Source organism: Oncorhynchus gorbuscha, linkage group LG15 (genome assembly GCF_021184085.1).
Source record: "Oncorhynchus gorbuscha isolate QuinsamMale2020 ecotype Even-year linkage group LG15, OgorEven_v1.0, whole genome shotgun sequence".
NCBI lineage: Eukaryota > Metazoa > Chordata > Actinopteri > Salmoniformes > Salmonidae > Oncorhynchus > Oncorhynchus gorbuscha.
This window is the reverse complement of record NC_060187.1, coordinates 75,779,249-75,795,202: the sequence shown is the minus strand read 5'-3', so window position 1 is coordinate 75,795,202 and position 15,954 is coordinate 75,779,249. Positions and strand designations below refer to the sequence as shown.

The 15,954-nt window shown below is 44.0% G+C and overlaps 1 protein-coding gene across 2 annotated transcripts in view; it reads left to right on the top strand.

The window, feature by feature from the left end:
* Positions 1–6,017: 6,017 nt before the first annotated feature.
* Positions 6,018–15,954, top strand: part of bcl3 (BCL3 transcription coactivator) — a 28,891-nt gene continuing 18,954 nt past the window's right edge. Inside the window, exons 1-2 of one of the 2 annotated variants that reach the window (XM_046302875.1) lie at positions 6,018–7,074; positions 7,533–7,704. In XM_046302875.1, coding sequence (XP_046158831.1) covers positions 6,423–7,074; positions 7,533–7,704 — 824 coding nt within the window. In that variant the 5' untranslated portion in view covers positions 6,018–6,422. The remainder of the gene's footprint in view (positions 7,075–7,532; positions 7,705–15,954) is intronic. The other variant, XM_046302876.1, reaches the window with a different exon arrangement.

Sequence of the window (15,954 nt, the reverse complement as noted above, 5' to 3'; positions counted from 1 at the left end):
TTTATGTAGTAATGTCCTTGAGCTGTTGTCTATTAAAGTTCTGTATTATGTCATGTTTCATGCTTTGTGTTGGACCCCAGGAAGAGTAGCTGTTGCTTTTGCAACAGCTAATAGGGATCCTAATAAAATAGAAATACCAAAATACCATGAATAAGGAAATCCATTGCAGAGTGTGTGAGGCTTGCCATCGTAAGGCAACCATTCTCTTGGCAGCTGTTAGGCATGGATGTTAGGTTTAGTGTAGAGTGATCATTATGCAGTAGCACATTGGAAAGACATGGGATGTGTTAAGATAAAATGCTTGATAATGATGAAGCCAAGTCACAGTTTTCCAAATGAAGAAAACCACTATGCACATTTCCTGTATGATTGGGTCTCTACTGCCAACAAGTGGCAGAGACTGGAACTGCATTGGCCTGGTAGAATTCTTTATAACCAGGCTATACTTACATTATCCACATGATGGAGACACTGGCAACAAGTTCACAGGGTGTGAGGGTGCTCACTGCACCAAAGAGATCTCCAAGTGTATGTTGCAATGTTTACAGAGTGACTTCCCTTCATCATTCTCCAGTGCCCGTCACATTCAGTTTGTTGTCAATTTACACTCAGTGGCCAGTCTATTAGGTACACCACCCCATTCACAAAAATGGTTAGCTCCTACAGTGAGTCAGGTGGCCATGGCTTCTGCATAAAGCAGGCATGGAGGCATTCAGTTACTGTTCGATTGAACGTTAGAATGGATAAAAACCAGTGACCTAAGCGACTTTGAGAGTGGTATGATCGTCAGTACCAGTGGTGCTATATCCAGTATCTCAGAAATGGCCGGCCTCCTGGGCTTTTCACGCACGACAGTCAGCGACAGTCCTGTGGGCAAAAACAGCTTGTTAATGACAGAGGTCAAAGGAGAATGGCAAGAATCGTGCAACCTAACAGGCGGGTCACAAACAGGCAAATAACAGCACAGTACAACAGTGGTGTGTAGAACGGCATCTCAGAATGCACAACTCATCGGTCCTCGTCACAGATGGGCTTTTACAGCAGACGACCACACCGGGTTCCTCTCCTATCAGCTAAAAACAAGAAGAAGCGGCTGCAGTGGACATGTGATCAACAACACTGGACAATTGAGGAGTGGAAAAACATTACTTGATCTGAGTCCGACGAATCCAGGCTCCTGTTGCATTATGCTGATGATGCAATAGATGATACCATATTATTACTTACCCTCTTGTTCTTTTGCACCCCAGTATCTCTACTTGCACATCATCATCTGCACATCTATCACTCCAGTGTTAATGCTAAATTGTAATTATTTTGCCTCCATGTCTTATTTATTGCCTCACCTCCCTACTCTTCTACATTTACACAAACTGTACATAGATGTTTTTCTATTGTGTTGTTGACTGTACGTTTGTTTGTGTAACTCTGTGTTGTTTGATTTTGTCACACTGCTTTGCTTCATCTTGGCCAGGTCGCAGTTTTTAAATGACAACTTGTTCTCAACTGGCCTACCTGGTTAAATAAAGGTGAAATAAATAAAAACATTTGGTGTAAGCAGCAAATAAAATCAAATAAAATCTTATTTGTCACATACACATGGTTAGCAGATGTTAATGCAAGTGTAGCGAAATGCTTGTGCTTCGAGTTCCGACAATGCAGTAATAACGAACGAGTAATCTAACCTAACAATTCACAACAACTACCTTATACACACAAGTGTAAAGGGATGAAGAATATGTACATAAAGATATATGAATGAGTGATGGTACAGAACAGCATAGGCAAGACACAGTAGATGGTATTGAGTACAGTATATACATATGAGATGAGTAATGTAGGGTATGTAAACATTTTATGAAGTGGCATTGTTTAAAGTGGCTAGTGATACATTTTTTACATACATTTTTCCAATATTAAAGTGGCTGGAGTTGAGTCAGTATGTTGGCAGCAGCCACTCAATGTTAGAGATGGCTGTTAAACAGTCTGATGGCCTTGAGATAGAAGCTGTTTTTCAGTCTCTCGGTCCCTGCTTTGACGCACCTGGACTGACCTCGCCTTCTGGATGATAACGGGGTAACAGGCAGTGGCTCGGGTGGTTGTTGTCCTTGATGATCTTTATGGCCTTCCCGTGACATCGGGTGGTGTAGGTGTCCTGGAGGGCAGGTAGTTTGCCCCCATGATGCGTTGTGCAGACCTCACTACCCTCTGGAGAGCCTTACGGTTGTGGGCGGAGCAGTTGCCGTACCAGGGGGTGATACAACCCGACAGGATGCTCTCAATTGTGAATCTGTAAAATTTGTGAGAGCTTTTGGTGACAAGCCGAATTTCTTCAGCCTCCTGAGGTTGAAGAGGCGCTTCTGCGCCGTCTTCAACATGCTGTCTGTGTGGGTGAACCAATTCAGTTTGTCCGTGATGTGTACGCCGAGGAACATAAATCTTACTCTACTCTCCACTACTGTCCCATCGATGTGGATGGGGGGTGCTCCCTCTGCTGTTTCCTGAAGTCCACGATCATCTCCTTTCTTTTGTTCACGTTGCGTGTGAGGTTATTTTCCTGACACCACACTCCAAGGGCCCTCACCTCCTCCCTGTAAGCCATCTCGTTGTTGTTGGTAATCAAGCCTACCACTGTAGTGTCGTCTGCAAACTTGATGATTGAGTTGGAGGCGTGCATGGCCACGCAGTCGTGGGTGAACAGGGAGTACAGGAGAGGGCTCAGAACACACCCATGTGGGGCCCCAGTGTTGAGGATCAGCGGGGTGGAGATGTTGTTACCTACCCTCACCACCTGGGGGCGGCCCGTCAGGAAGTCCAGTACCCAGTTGCACAGGGCGGGGTCGAGACCCAGAGACTCGAGCTTGATGACGAGTTTGGAGGGTACTGTGGTGTTAAACGCTGAGCTGTAGTCGATGAACAGCATTCTCACATAGGTATTCCTCTTGTCCAGATGGGTTAGGGCAGTGTGCAGTGTGGTTGCGATTGCATCGTCTGTGGATCTATTGGGGCGGTAAGCAAATTGGAGTGGGTCTAGTGTGCCAGGTAGGTTGGAGGTGATATACTAGTCCTTGACTAGTCTCTCAAAGCACTTCATGATGACGGAAGTGAGTGCTACGGGGCGGTAGTCGTTCAGCTCAGTTGCCTTAGCTTTCTTGGGAACAGGAACAATGGTGGCCCTCTTGAAGCATGTGGGAACAGCAGACTGGGATAAGGATTGATTGAATATGTCCGTAAACACACCAGCCAGCTGGTCTGCGCATGCTCTGAGGATACGGCTGGGGATGCCGTCTGTGCCTGCAGCCTTGCGAGGGTTAACACGTTTAAATGTTTTACTCACGTTGGCTGCAGTGAAGGAGAGTCCGCAGATTTTGGTAGCAAAGAAGTTGTTTAGTCTGTCTGGGAGCAAGATATGCTGGTCCACGACGGTGCTGGTTTTCTTTTTGTAATCCGTGATTGACTGTAGACCCTGCCACATACCTCTTGTGTCTGAGCCGTTGAATTGCGACTCTACTTTGTCTCTATACTGACGCTTAGCTTGTTTGATTGCCTTGCGGAGGGAATAGCTACACTGTTTGTATTCGGTCATGTTTCCGGTCACCTTGCCCTGGTTAAAAGCAGTGGTTTGCGCTTTCAGTTTCATGCAAATGCTGCCATCAATCCACGGTTTCTGGTTTTGGAATGTTTTAATCGTTGCTGTGGGTATGACATCGCCGATGCACTTGCTAATAAACTTGCTCACCGAATCAACGTATTCATCAATGTTGTTGTTTGACACATTGTGGAACATATCCCAATCCACGTGATCAAAGCAATCTTGAAGCGTGGAATCAGATTGGTCGGACCAGCGTTGAACAGACCTGAGTGCGGGAGCTTCCTATTTTAGTCTCTGTCTATAGGCAGGGAGCAACAAAAGCATGAGTCCATGGCCCCATCATGCCTGGTGTCAACGGTCAGGCTGGTGGCAGTGGTGTAATGGTATGGGGAATGTGTTCCTGGCGCACGTTAGGTCGCTTAATACCAATTGAGCAATGTTTGAACGACACAGCGCATCTGTACATTGTTGCTGAACATGGCTAGAGGGGTCCAACCCGGTACTAGATGCGTGTACCTAATAAACTGACCACTGAGTATACATCTAATGACACTAGGTGGCCATGGCTCCCTTTTATGGCTGCATAATTAATCAAATTCACATCAACATCGCAATATTGACATGTGCAATATCCATATAGAACGAGATCCATATATCATGCAATATTTTGAAACACCAATAAGCCGTGTGTTTGTCGTCTCTCTAACTCTCCTCATGGCTGCTCCTCGCTGTTAGATTCACTATAAGTTCGCATGCTGTTTTGTTAGGTTTAATGCCAGTCAACAGATTGTTCCAAACAAGAATGATGTTGCTTTCCACTTTGCTTCTTAATATAAATCATTCTATTTCAAATGGTTCATCCAAGTGTTTTGATCCATATCGGAAGTCAAATTGCAATCGCAATATTTACTTATTTTTAAATCGCTATTCAATTTTATGCCCATATCGTGCAGCCCTACCTCCTTTCACTCTCTCAGGGTGTTCCATCTTGTCTGTCCATTCACCTCTACACCACCACAAAACCATCCTGCCACGCCTTGTTCTTAACAGAATGCTGCACTTTTCTGCATTTTGACAAGCTTAGTGTAAAGACATAAGGACAGAAGTCGCTCATACAGTCATGAAGAGGTGGGTGCTGTATGAGTGTACGGTTGGCCAGGGTAGCTCAAACAGATTACGATTAGGATCACTTTATTGGTCAATTGCACACAAGGTCCAACCGAAAGTTGACTTCTGCTTTTAACCCAACCGAAAGACACACACACACACACAGGTTCTTTTGGAGAGGTGCTAGGGGCTGCTACACTGGGCGCCCGGGGAACTGTTGTTGTGCCTTTCTCAAGGGCACAATTGCATCTAGGATTTAACCCTCTGGTTTCAGTTAATTTCCCAGACAGATTTTTCCCATCGGACCCAGAATTCCAACTTGCAACCCTCCGGTTGCTGGTTCACCTCTCTAACCGCTAGGCTACCTGCCTCCAACAGTTCATGGTAACGATCATCCCACCACATCCCACACAAAGGCACGCAGGACACCTTGACTATCTACTGTATCCAGCAGCTGCACAACGTGTCAGCACAGATTCAGCAGGGTGTTTCAGGGACTTTAGACACAGAGCTTGATTTTCCGTTGGCGGTTCCACACTTCGATACATCTGAGGAAAGTCCCAAATTGGCCCTGGTAACTAAAGAATCAGCTGGAGGCAAACCGATGTGTGTGTGTATTGCGGGGTGGGGGGGGGGGGTTGATGGAGTTAGATGTGCAATGACACAGAGGCCCAGTTCAGAAGGCTATTTAAGGCTGTCCCTTTATTGGTCAATTGTACATAAAATCACACTGAAATTTGACCTCTGCTTTATCTCAACCCCTCCAAAAGACACACATACATATACAGTTTGGAGGAGGGGGCTGCCACATTGGGTGCCTGTGGAGGAGGAGTTGTGGGGGGGTTAAGTGCCTTGCTCAAGGGCACAATGCCTTGCCCATCAGAACCCTGCAGACACTAAACCCTCCATGGAATGAGTTTGAAACCACTGGATTAGATCACATTTCCTGGTGCCAAATGCACTCTATGCAGAATTCGCGCATTGCGTGCCATTTTGCCATCTCTAGCAGCGTTTGTGCTAATCCTAATTTAAAATCCGAAAAAAGCATGTGTCATCGTTGACATATTAGGTCAATCCATAGCCTAAACCGGGGTAAAACAGGAATTCTAACATTAAGTGAATTAAATCAAGCATATGTCTTAATTAACATTGAACATTTAAATTACAAGAAACCTTTAATTTCTTAAAGGTGTTGGTTTAAGAAAAAAAGTATACCGTCAGAACGCACTGTTTGGGTTTGCAAACAGGAAGGTAAAGAGTTAATTCTTATACGAAAGGGAAAGCCCCAGTTGCGGGGATTTGGTTATGTGAATGAGAGAGACAGACAGTTTGATTCGTTGCAATAAAAGGAACATAATTGCCTACTGATTTTCTTCCCTTGCCTACCTGCAGTTATATTGCAGGTGTGTTATCGTCAGTTAGGTTATTCGAAAGTCTTATTTATTATATTCAAAACATGATTTAATTTATTTCAATTATCAGTGTCCACAAATTCTCAAAAGGAACATTTATGGATTTGGAGAATAGCCTCGAGACATTCTTGTTTTGGCATGGCAAATTACATGATTAAACTCCAAATGCAAAACGACATTTGGATACTTTCGTGGAGAAGGAGTCTGTGCCTAGACTATAGAAGACATAAATTGAATTGGCATTTGAATCACTGCTATGTTTTGAGACGACAAAATCCTGAGGCTGATTCCAAGATACTTGATCCGTGTTCATGCCGAGGACCATGACCATGAAGGGTCACCAGACTCAAACCACAGTGCCACTGGATTTGCGCACCACAAAGAGGGAGTGTGCGAACGGTGCCGAAGGGACTCCCACCAGCAAAGGTCGCTCCGTTCGGGCGAGAGTACCGTATCCCACTGCCCCACACACGGGGGATGACTGTCCAAACGGAAATGCCAGCCCGACTGTGGAGCCGCTGGCACATCGTTGTGGATCATCGTTGATAAAACCTCCCGTGATCACGGGAAACCCGGCAGTTCTGGATAAAAAACACTCCCCAGTTGTAACTTCTCACAAGCTATTCACTCCGAACCCTGGTGAGCGCAGCACAACAGACACACGAACACGGGACATATCTTCCTCGAGGCTTCCTTTTAGGAAACGTCAATTTCCTACCGAATGGGAGACGCCGGAACAGTCACGTAACCCACCCGAGAGGGATGAGTTCTTATCCCCCTACAAAAACAAAGACTTGTGCAGTAGACCGAGTCCTCCAAATATTTTTTTAAAGAGCTACGACAATGAGAATATTGGTTCCCTGGCATCGGTCTCACACAGACAATTGTCCGTCGCCCGCGGTTTTGACAATGGACACCAAAGCGTCTATCCGGCTCGTTCAATGCAAGCACTCCGTCCTTACTGTAAGTTAGTCGCCCTGGCAAAAGACGCGTAAAAAATATTTAAATGAAAGTGTACAGCCCATTACATTGTTATTCAAAGTTTATTTTCATATGATTTTTTTCTCCTAAAAATGGGTAATCATATCTGATAGTCATGTCATAAGTGTATTAATTTGACTATAATCAAAGTGATTGGTTTGAAAGAGAATATACTTCTGAATCAGTTAGTGGTCATTTGCCTTTGAGTCAAACTGTTTTTTTCTCTGTGGAATGTTCCTTCATAGATCGTGTGTCATTGTGCAGTGATGGTTAGTCCTGCTTTGGAACCCCAGTCATTGAGAAACTGTTTTGCCCGACCTTCCAGTGATTAAATTATTGAACTGATTAAAAACTTGCAAAACATGTCATGTCATCTGTAATTTCCTTATTTCACATTATCGTACCAAACATTTCTCTCCATCTACCCCCTCCCTCCCTAGGTCACCCAGATCCCTATCCAGGGTACCCATTCTACTCCTGGCCCAGCAGGTCACCACTGGTTGTGAACGTGTCTGTCTCTCACCTCCAGTCCTCTCTTTACCCGACGGGACATACCGAACACCTGCTGGCAGATGTTGCCCAGGCGACGTGCCAAGACAACGACGGTGACACGTATGTTTTTTTTAAAAACTACATGCATTGAACTTCAGTTAGTCTCATGAAGCAGATAGGGCCTAGTACTGTTGCCCTCGAGGGTTCATTGCTAACCCTGACTACCTGCAAGGCGCTATGGACTGGGTCGAGTTCAGTAGGTCATTTTTGTTTTCCATTTCACATATGACCCTGATCAGTTAGGTATGTGCTGGAGGGAGAGGAGATGTCACACAGTCTGTTTGTTTTGGTCGGTGATTCACCTGGCTGAGGGGTGTTGGTGGTGAGAGAGAGGAGTGTGCTGTGTGTACCCTTATCACACCACACCACATTCTTTACCTTCATTTCACTTCCTGTCTCCGTAATTATTAATGGAGTCAATTCTCTGCTCTACTGCTCAGTGAAAGTGTCACTGGGTGAGGGGGATTCTGGGATTGAACTTGACCTCTGTGATCTGTACTGTGTGTGTGTCGTGTTCTGTGTCTCTTTGCATTGTTTGTGTGAGTCTTCATATGAGACACAGGCTTGTCTCTGAGAGGCTGGGATGACTATTATAGTAAGGTGACCAGATAACAACACACAAAAAATGAAGAAAGAAGATAAAAATATCCCATGGAATAATTATATTTGTAAAATATTTTTTAACCCCTTTTTCTCCCCAATTTTGTGGTATCCAATTGGTAGTTACAGTCCTGTCCTATCACTGCATCTCTCGTACGGACTCGGGAGAGGCGAAGGTCGAGAGCCGTGCGTCCTCCGAAACACAACCCAGCCAAGCCGCACTGCTTCTTGACACAACGGCCACCTAACCTGGAAGCCAGCCGCCACTGCGCCCGGCCCGCCACAGGAGTCGCTAGTACGCGATGGGACAAGAACATCCCTGCCAGCCAAACCCTCCCCTAAACCGGTCAACGCTGGGCCAATTGTGCGCCACCCCATGGGTCTCCCGGTCATGGCCGGCTGCTCACAGCCTGAACTCGAACCAGGTTCTCTAGTGGCACAGCTAGCACTGCGATGCAGCGTCTTAGACCACTGCGTCATTCGGGAGGCCGCCCACTGAATTATTTTTAACTATATATTTCCGCTACAGTCCTTTCAAATACTTTAATTATTTATAACACAAATGGATTAACCCCTCAAATGTTTCTTAATTTTTGCCTACCGTGGTCATTTTTGAATCACCCCAGTTTGGTAGCCTATGCTGTTGGAAAGGTTTTCTGGCTATGGGCATGGTTGTTCATGTAGTTGTTACAATGTATCACTGACCAAATGTTCTCATAGAAGGGAGCAAACAAGTCTGATACAAGTGGTGAGACAAATTTGACATTGAAATCCGATTGCATACAGCTTTTGATTACTGAAATAGCCTCAATTTAAATTCAGAGTTGCTTTTCTTTCTGGGGGATAATCAGGGACATTGCCAGTAATAGCCAGGGACAGGCCACCAAAATCGGGGATGTCTGGTCACCTTATGTTAGAGGTTAAGGAGTGGATGTGGTACATACCAACCTCACGCACCGATGCCCTCTCTGACCTTCTACACCTGAGCACTCACCTGTTCACTGACAGAAATGCGAAGACGATACAAAAATAGTCATGTGACTGAAATCATAAGTCCTTCCAAGCAAGTCATGTTTAAGTGCCGTGTGTCACTGTCATTTGCAATACATCACCAAAAAACACACGATGGAGAAAGTGCAGACCTGGCTGTGGGTTTCGAGCCATGGCAGTTCCGCTTGGGATGATTTCATGTGATGTAGAGCCCAGGGACCAGCACTGAAATCAATCAGGAAGAAAACACAATCTGATCACAGGATGTTTAAGATGTATCAGTATTAAAGTGCATTTACATTTCAGTGCTCAATTTTTTGTGCCTTTAAAAAAAATGTACTTTTACATTTTTAAAATAATCGAACAGTACCTAGGCGGTTGCACTGGGGCTTTTGGGTGCTGTTCTTATGAAGTCAAACTACTTGATGAAGTGGTAGACTGTAAAGAAGTACATTTCCCTGGCTGGTAGCTACTTGTATTGTGGTCTGTCTGATGAAAAGTTAGATTTCAGCAGAAAGACAGCGCCACTTCTCAGCCCCCCCACCATCCCCAAGTGTGTCTGTGTGTGTGCTTACGTCAATGGGGTGTTAGTCCTCAGTTCTCATCGCCTCTGAGCCCCTCAGTTTCGGGAAAACCTCTGAGCGTGCGCCTCTCAATGTGTGACTGTGGTTTTCTCAGGTCTTTCTGTATCTCTGTTTTCATTTCTGTGTTTTTAAATGAATGAGCTCAAAAACCCAAACATCCGCTCCTCACTTCCTCATTTACCGCTTTCTCTCTCTCTCTCCCTCATCGATCTCTCTCGCTTTTTCTTCTGATCATTTCCCTGCTTCTCTCACTGACACTCTCACCCCTATCTCATTCTCTCCTGTTCATCTCTCACCCCTCTGTGACACACTCCCCTCCCTGTTCATTGTCCTTCTAGCTGCTTGAAAGAAAGACAGGTGTTGTAGTCAGTGCAGAAACATGGGGACATTTCAATGTATTTGAGTGTAGTCATGCTTATATAATACAGGTGGGGACGAAGTTTGTTCAGCAGTTCCTTGTAAACCACATGTATTGTACCCAACAACTTTGGCTCACTGCTGTGCTTGGCCAGGGATATGCATTCAACCTATGCAGACATGTAGGTAGGGGCGGGGTCAATAAACTGGAGGAAATAGCTATAGTGCTGCCATGGCAAATATCGAATCAAACTTTATTTAAATAGCACATTTCAGAGGATACATTTGCATTTCAAAGTGCTTAACAAATTAAATAGTATAACAATAAAATAAGTGGACATGAGACTAATTGATTGAAATAAATATAGAATGGTATAAAAAAAGTTAATAGTATGACTAAAAGCACCTTACGTAAAAGCACGGCTAGAAAGGTATGTCTTGAGATTTTTCTTAAAAATGTCTCCAGTTTCTGAGGCCTGCCCTCAGATCCTCTGGCACGCTGTTCCCAAGGCCAGGACCATAGAGGCTGCTTTAAAAATCAATAAAGCAATTATTTTTAAAATTGTTTCCAAAACTGACAGGCAACCATAAAGGCTATGTCAGGCTCCAGACTTAGGATGGCTCAGTTGTTAGAGCTTGGTGCTTGCAATGTCAGAGTTGTGGGTTCAATTCCCACAGGGGTCCAATTTGCAAAAAGTAAGAAATGTATGCATTCTGGATAAGAGGGTCTGCTAAATGACAAAGGGTTTTTAAAAATGATTTATTGTAAGTTGGACTGTGGTGTGTTTCTGGTTCCCCTTTGTTTAATACACCTGTCTTAGAGTCGTCGCTCTCTCAGCTGGTCTGCTGGCCACAGCAACCCGCATTCCCACACCTCCCCCAAAACAGGATACCACATGTACGCCACTGCCAGTCTCTGTCGCTCAGTGTGTGTGTGTTTGAGTGCGGCCCAGCGCTCCTGCGTCAGTGTGCTTTGGGTTATCAGGGGCTGTGGTCTGCCCCACTTCCAGGAACAGGAGAGAGCACAGTTTCATCTTAAGAGAGAGAGGAACCTTTTTCAAGTGTGTGATAATCTCACCATTGCACTGAATGGAGACACTTGTTACTAGGTCAGTTGGGTGTTGATAGCTTTTTAAGGAATGTTGGGAGAGGCACCTCGCAAATACTCATCTGGGGACTCTATTTAATCAGAACTGATGCCATTACTGTTGTCATCCTCATTGTGCTGCAATAATGCATGTTTGTCGTCTACTCACATACTCCACAAATACATGTTTACTATGTGACGAAAAGACTGCTGCAGATTCATTAATTCTGCTTCCTCACTGCATGGGAGAACCCAGTCAGTTATTTTTGATGAGTTACCTATTATCACTGTAGTCACTTGAGTGTCAATGTTGATCTGGTGGGAGTTAGTAGGCAATTTAACATGGTAGCGAAGTGCCGCTACTATGAGCTGTGGACAGACATACAGTGCCTTGCGACAGTATTCACCCCCCCCCCCCTGGCATTTTTCCTATTTTATTACAACCTGGAATTAAAATATATTTTTTGGGGGGGGGGGGTTGTATCATTTGATTTACACAACATGCCTACCACTTTGAAGATGCAAAATATTTTTGGGTGAAACAAACAAGACAAAAAAAAACAACTTGACCGTGCATAACTTTTCACCCCCCCCCCAAAAAAAATCAATACTTTGTTGAGCCACCTTTTGCCTTTTGCAGCAATTACAGCTGAAAGTCTCTATAAGCTTGGCACATCTAGCCACTGGGATTTTTGCCCATTCTTCAAGGCAAAACTGCTCCAACTCCTTCAAGTAGGATGGGTTCCGCTGGTATATAGCAATCTTTAAGTCATACCACAGATTCTCAATTGGATTGAGGTCTGGGCTTTGACTAGGCCATTCCAAGACATTTTAAATGTTTCCCCTTAAACCACTCGAGTGTTGCTTTAGCAGTATGCCTAGGGTCATTGTTCTGCTGGAAGGTGAAATCTCTGGAAGACTGAAACCGGTTTCCCTCAAGAATTTCCCTATATTTGGCGCCATCCATCATTCCTTCAATTCTGACCAGTTTCCCAGTCCCTGCCGATGGAAAAACATCCCCACAGCATGATGCTGCCATCACCATGCTTCACTGTGGGGATGGTCTTCTCGGGGTGATGAGAGGTGTTGGGTTTGCGCCAGACATAGCGTTTTCCTTGATGGCCAAAATACAACATTTTTTTCTCATCTGACCAGATGAGGCGAATACAAATGTGTTTGCTTATTTTTTTCTTTAATGCAACCGCTGTCTGATTTCAAAAAAACTTTACGGAACAAGCAAACCATGCAATAATCTGAGACAGAACTCAGAAAAATAGTCACAATAGCCGCCATGTTGGCGTCAACATAAACAAGAAATGACATAAATATTCCCCTACTTTTGATGATCTTTATCAGAAAGCACTCCAGAAATCCCAGGTCCACAATAAATGTTTGTTTTGTTTGATAATGCCCGTTATTTATGTCCAAAAACCTCCTTTATTTAGCACGTTTGGTATACATATCCAAATGCTCATTCTGGTCAGCGTTACGTCGGACAAAAACTTCTAAAATGTATATTAGAGGTCGAAGAAGCATTTCAAACTAAGTACAAAATCAATCATTAGGATGTTTAACATATAGCTTCAATAAAGTTCCAACCGGAGTATTCCTTTGTATCTTGATGAGCAATGGAACGCAAGTGGATACCATGCGGAATGCGCGTGTTCAAAAAATGGCTGACTGCCAGTCACCTGAGATTCTGCTCTCATTCAGTCCCACAACACAGTAGAAGTCTCATTCAAATTTCTATAGACGGTTGACATCTAGTGGAATCCCTAGGAAGTGCAACATTAATAATATAATAATAATAATAATAATAATATATGCCATTTAGCAGACGCTTTTTATCCAAAGCGACTTTAATATCTCAAGGGGATTTCATTGGGAATTGTGGTGAATACATACCAAGCTCAGATTTCTCACTTCCTGTTTTGATTTCTCCTCAGGATTTTGCCTACCATATGACTTCTGTTCTACTCAGACATCATTCAAACAGTTTTAGAAACTTCAGTGTTTTCTATCCAATACTACTAATAATATGCATATATTAGCGACTGAGGAGCAGGCCGTTTACTTTGGGCAACTTATTCATCCAAGCTACTCAATACTGCCCCCCAGCCATAATAAGTTAACCTCTTTGGGCTTGACATGCCGCTAGCACCCCACCTCGACAACATCCGATGAATTTGCAGAGCGCGAAATTCAAAATACAAATATCATAATATTAAACATTCATGAAAATACAAGTGTCTTACATCGTTTAAAAGCGTAATTTCTTGTCCAGCCGCTTTGTCAGATTTCAAAAGGCTTTACGGCGAAAGCATACCATGCGACTACCTGAGGACAGCGCCCCGCATACAAAAGCATTAAACATTTTCCAAACCAGCAGAGGTGTCACAAAAGTTAGAAATAGAGAAAATAAATCACTTGCCTTTGAAGATCTTCCTCTGTTTGCAATCCCAAGGGTCCCAGCTACATAACAAATGGTTGTTTTTGTTCAATAGTCCTTTATATCCCAAAAAAGTCAGTTTAGTTGGTGCGCTTTATTCAGTTATCCACCTGTTCCCCTCGTTCAAAATGCATACAAAGTTTGGACGAAGTTTATTGGTAACAAGTCAAACAACGTTTCTAATCAATCCTCAGGTACCCTAATATGTAAATAAATGGTCAAATTTAAGACTGAGAATAGTGTCTTCAATACCGGCGATAAATAACGAAGTGCGCACCCTCATCCACTCGTGCCACAAGACAACAGTCAAAATGAGAGCCACCTAGGAAAACTACAAATTCTAGCTAATTTTTCAAAAAACAAGCTGAAACCCTTTCTAAAGACTGCAGTTCATATGGCTTCCACTAGATGTCAATCTGGGAGGATTTCCTTTGATTTTCCCATAGACGGCCATTATGGGTTTCACCTGCCATATCAGTTCTGTTGTACTCAGACATTATTTTAACAGTTGTAGAAACTTCAGTGTTTTCTATCCAATACTACCAATTATATGCATATCCTAGCTTCTGGGCCTGAGTAACATGCAGTTTACTTTGGGCACCTCAGTCATCCGAACTTCCGAATACTGCCCCCTATCCCTAAGAAGTTTTAAGCAATGGCTTTTTTCTGGTCACTATTCTGTAAAGCCTAGCTCTGTGGGGTGTACGACTTAAAGTGGTCCAATCTGTGATTGGAGTGATAAATTATCAGATAGTCATGTACAGGTAGAGATATTGGTGTGCAAAAGAGCAGAAAAGTAAATAAATAAAAACAGTATGGGGATGAGGTAGGTAAAATTGGGTGGGCTATTTACCGATAGACTATGTACAGCTGCAGCGATTGGTTAGCTGCTCAGATAGCAGATGTTTGAAATTGGTGAGGGAGATAAAAGTCTCCGACTTCAGTGATTTTTTTTTTTCAATTCGTTCCAGTCACAGGCAGCAGAGAACTGGAACGAAAGGCGGCCAAATGAGGTGTTGGCTTTAGGGATGATCAGTGAGATACACCTGCTGGAGCGCGTGCTACGGGTGGGTGTTGCCATCGTGACCAGTGAAATGAGATAAGGCAGGCAAGGAATATGTAGCGAGGGCCAGCCGACTAGTGCATACAAGTCGCAGTGGTGGGTGGTATAAGGTGCTTTAGTAACAAAACGGATGGCACTGTGATAAACTGCATCCAGTTTGCTGAGTAGAGTGTTGGAAGCTATTTTGTAGATGACATCGCCGAAGTCGAGGATCGGTAGGATAGTCAGTTTTACTAGGGTAAGTTTGGCGGCGTGAGTGAAGGAGGCTTTGTTGCGGAATAGAAAGCCAACTCTAGATTTGATTTTAGATTGGAGATGTTTGATATGAGTCTGGAAGGAGAGTTTACAGTCTAGCCAGACACCTAGGTACTTGTAGATGTCCACATATTCTAGGTCGGAACCATCCAGGGTGGTGATGCTAGTCGGGCGTGCGGGTGCAGTCAGCGAACGGTTGAAAAGCCTGCATTTGGTTTTACTAGCGTTTAAGAGCAGTTGGAGGCCACGGAAGGAGTGTTGTATTGAAGCTTGTTTGAAGGTTAGATAGCACAGAGTAAAAGGACGGGCCGGAAGTATACAGAATGGTGTCGTCTGCGAATTGGTGGATCAGGGAATCGCCCGCAGCAAGAGCAACGTCATTGATATATACAGAGAAAAGAGTCGGCCCGAGAATTGAACCCTGTGGCACCCCCATAGAGACTGCCAGAGGACCGGACAGCATGCCCTCCAATTTGACACACTGAACTCTGTCTGCAAAGTAGTTGGTGAACCTTGACTCTTGACTATTTGCGCAAGGGATAAGTAGTTTCCATGGGATCAAAGCATTATTCTTTTCTCCCCCTATCACGCTGAGTGGTTATCGAAAGAGAGCTAAAAATGTATTTCAAATAGTCTACGTTGAGGATGACCTTGTCATTCTCAATGGATGTAAAAACAGACTTAGTTGACTCACTGTTTGAGGTGAAGAAAAAATTACTTTCAGAAGTTCCACTGTGGTGGTGAGTTAAGACAATCAGAAATACTATCAGATCCCCAAATGGGCACATTTTATAGCCTACATTTGCGCACAGACCAGGTAGCCTAGGCCTACTTCTATGTATAGTCAGGTGCTCGTCCTTACTCAACATTAACAGAATCGACTACAAATTACAATGAGTAAATTGACAACTCCTAAATGGAATGA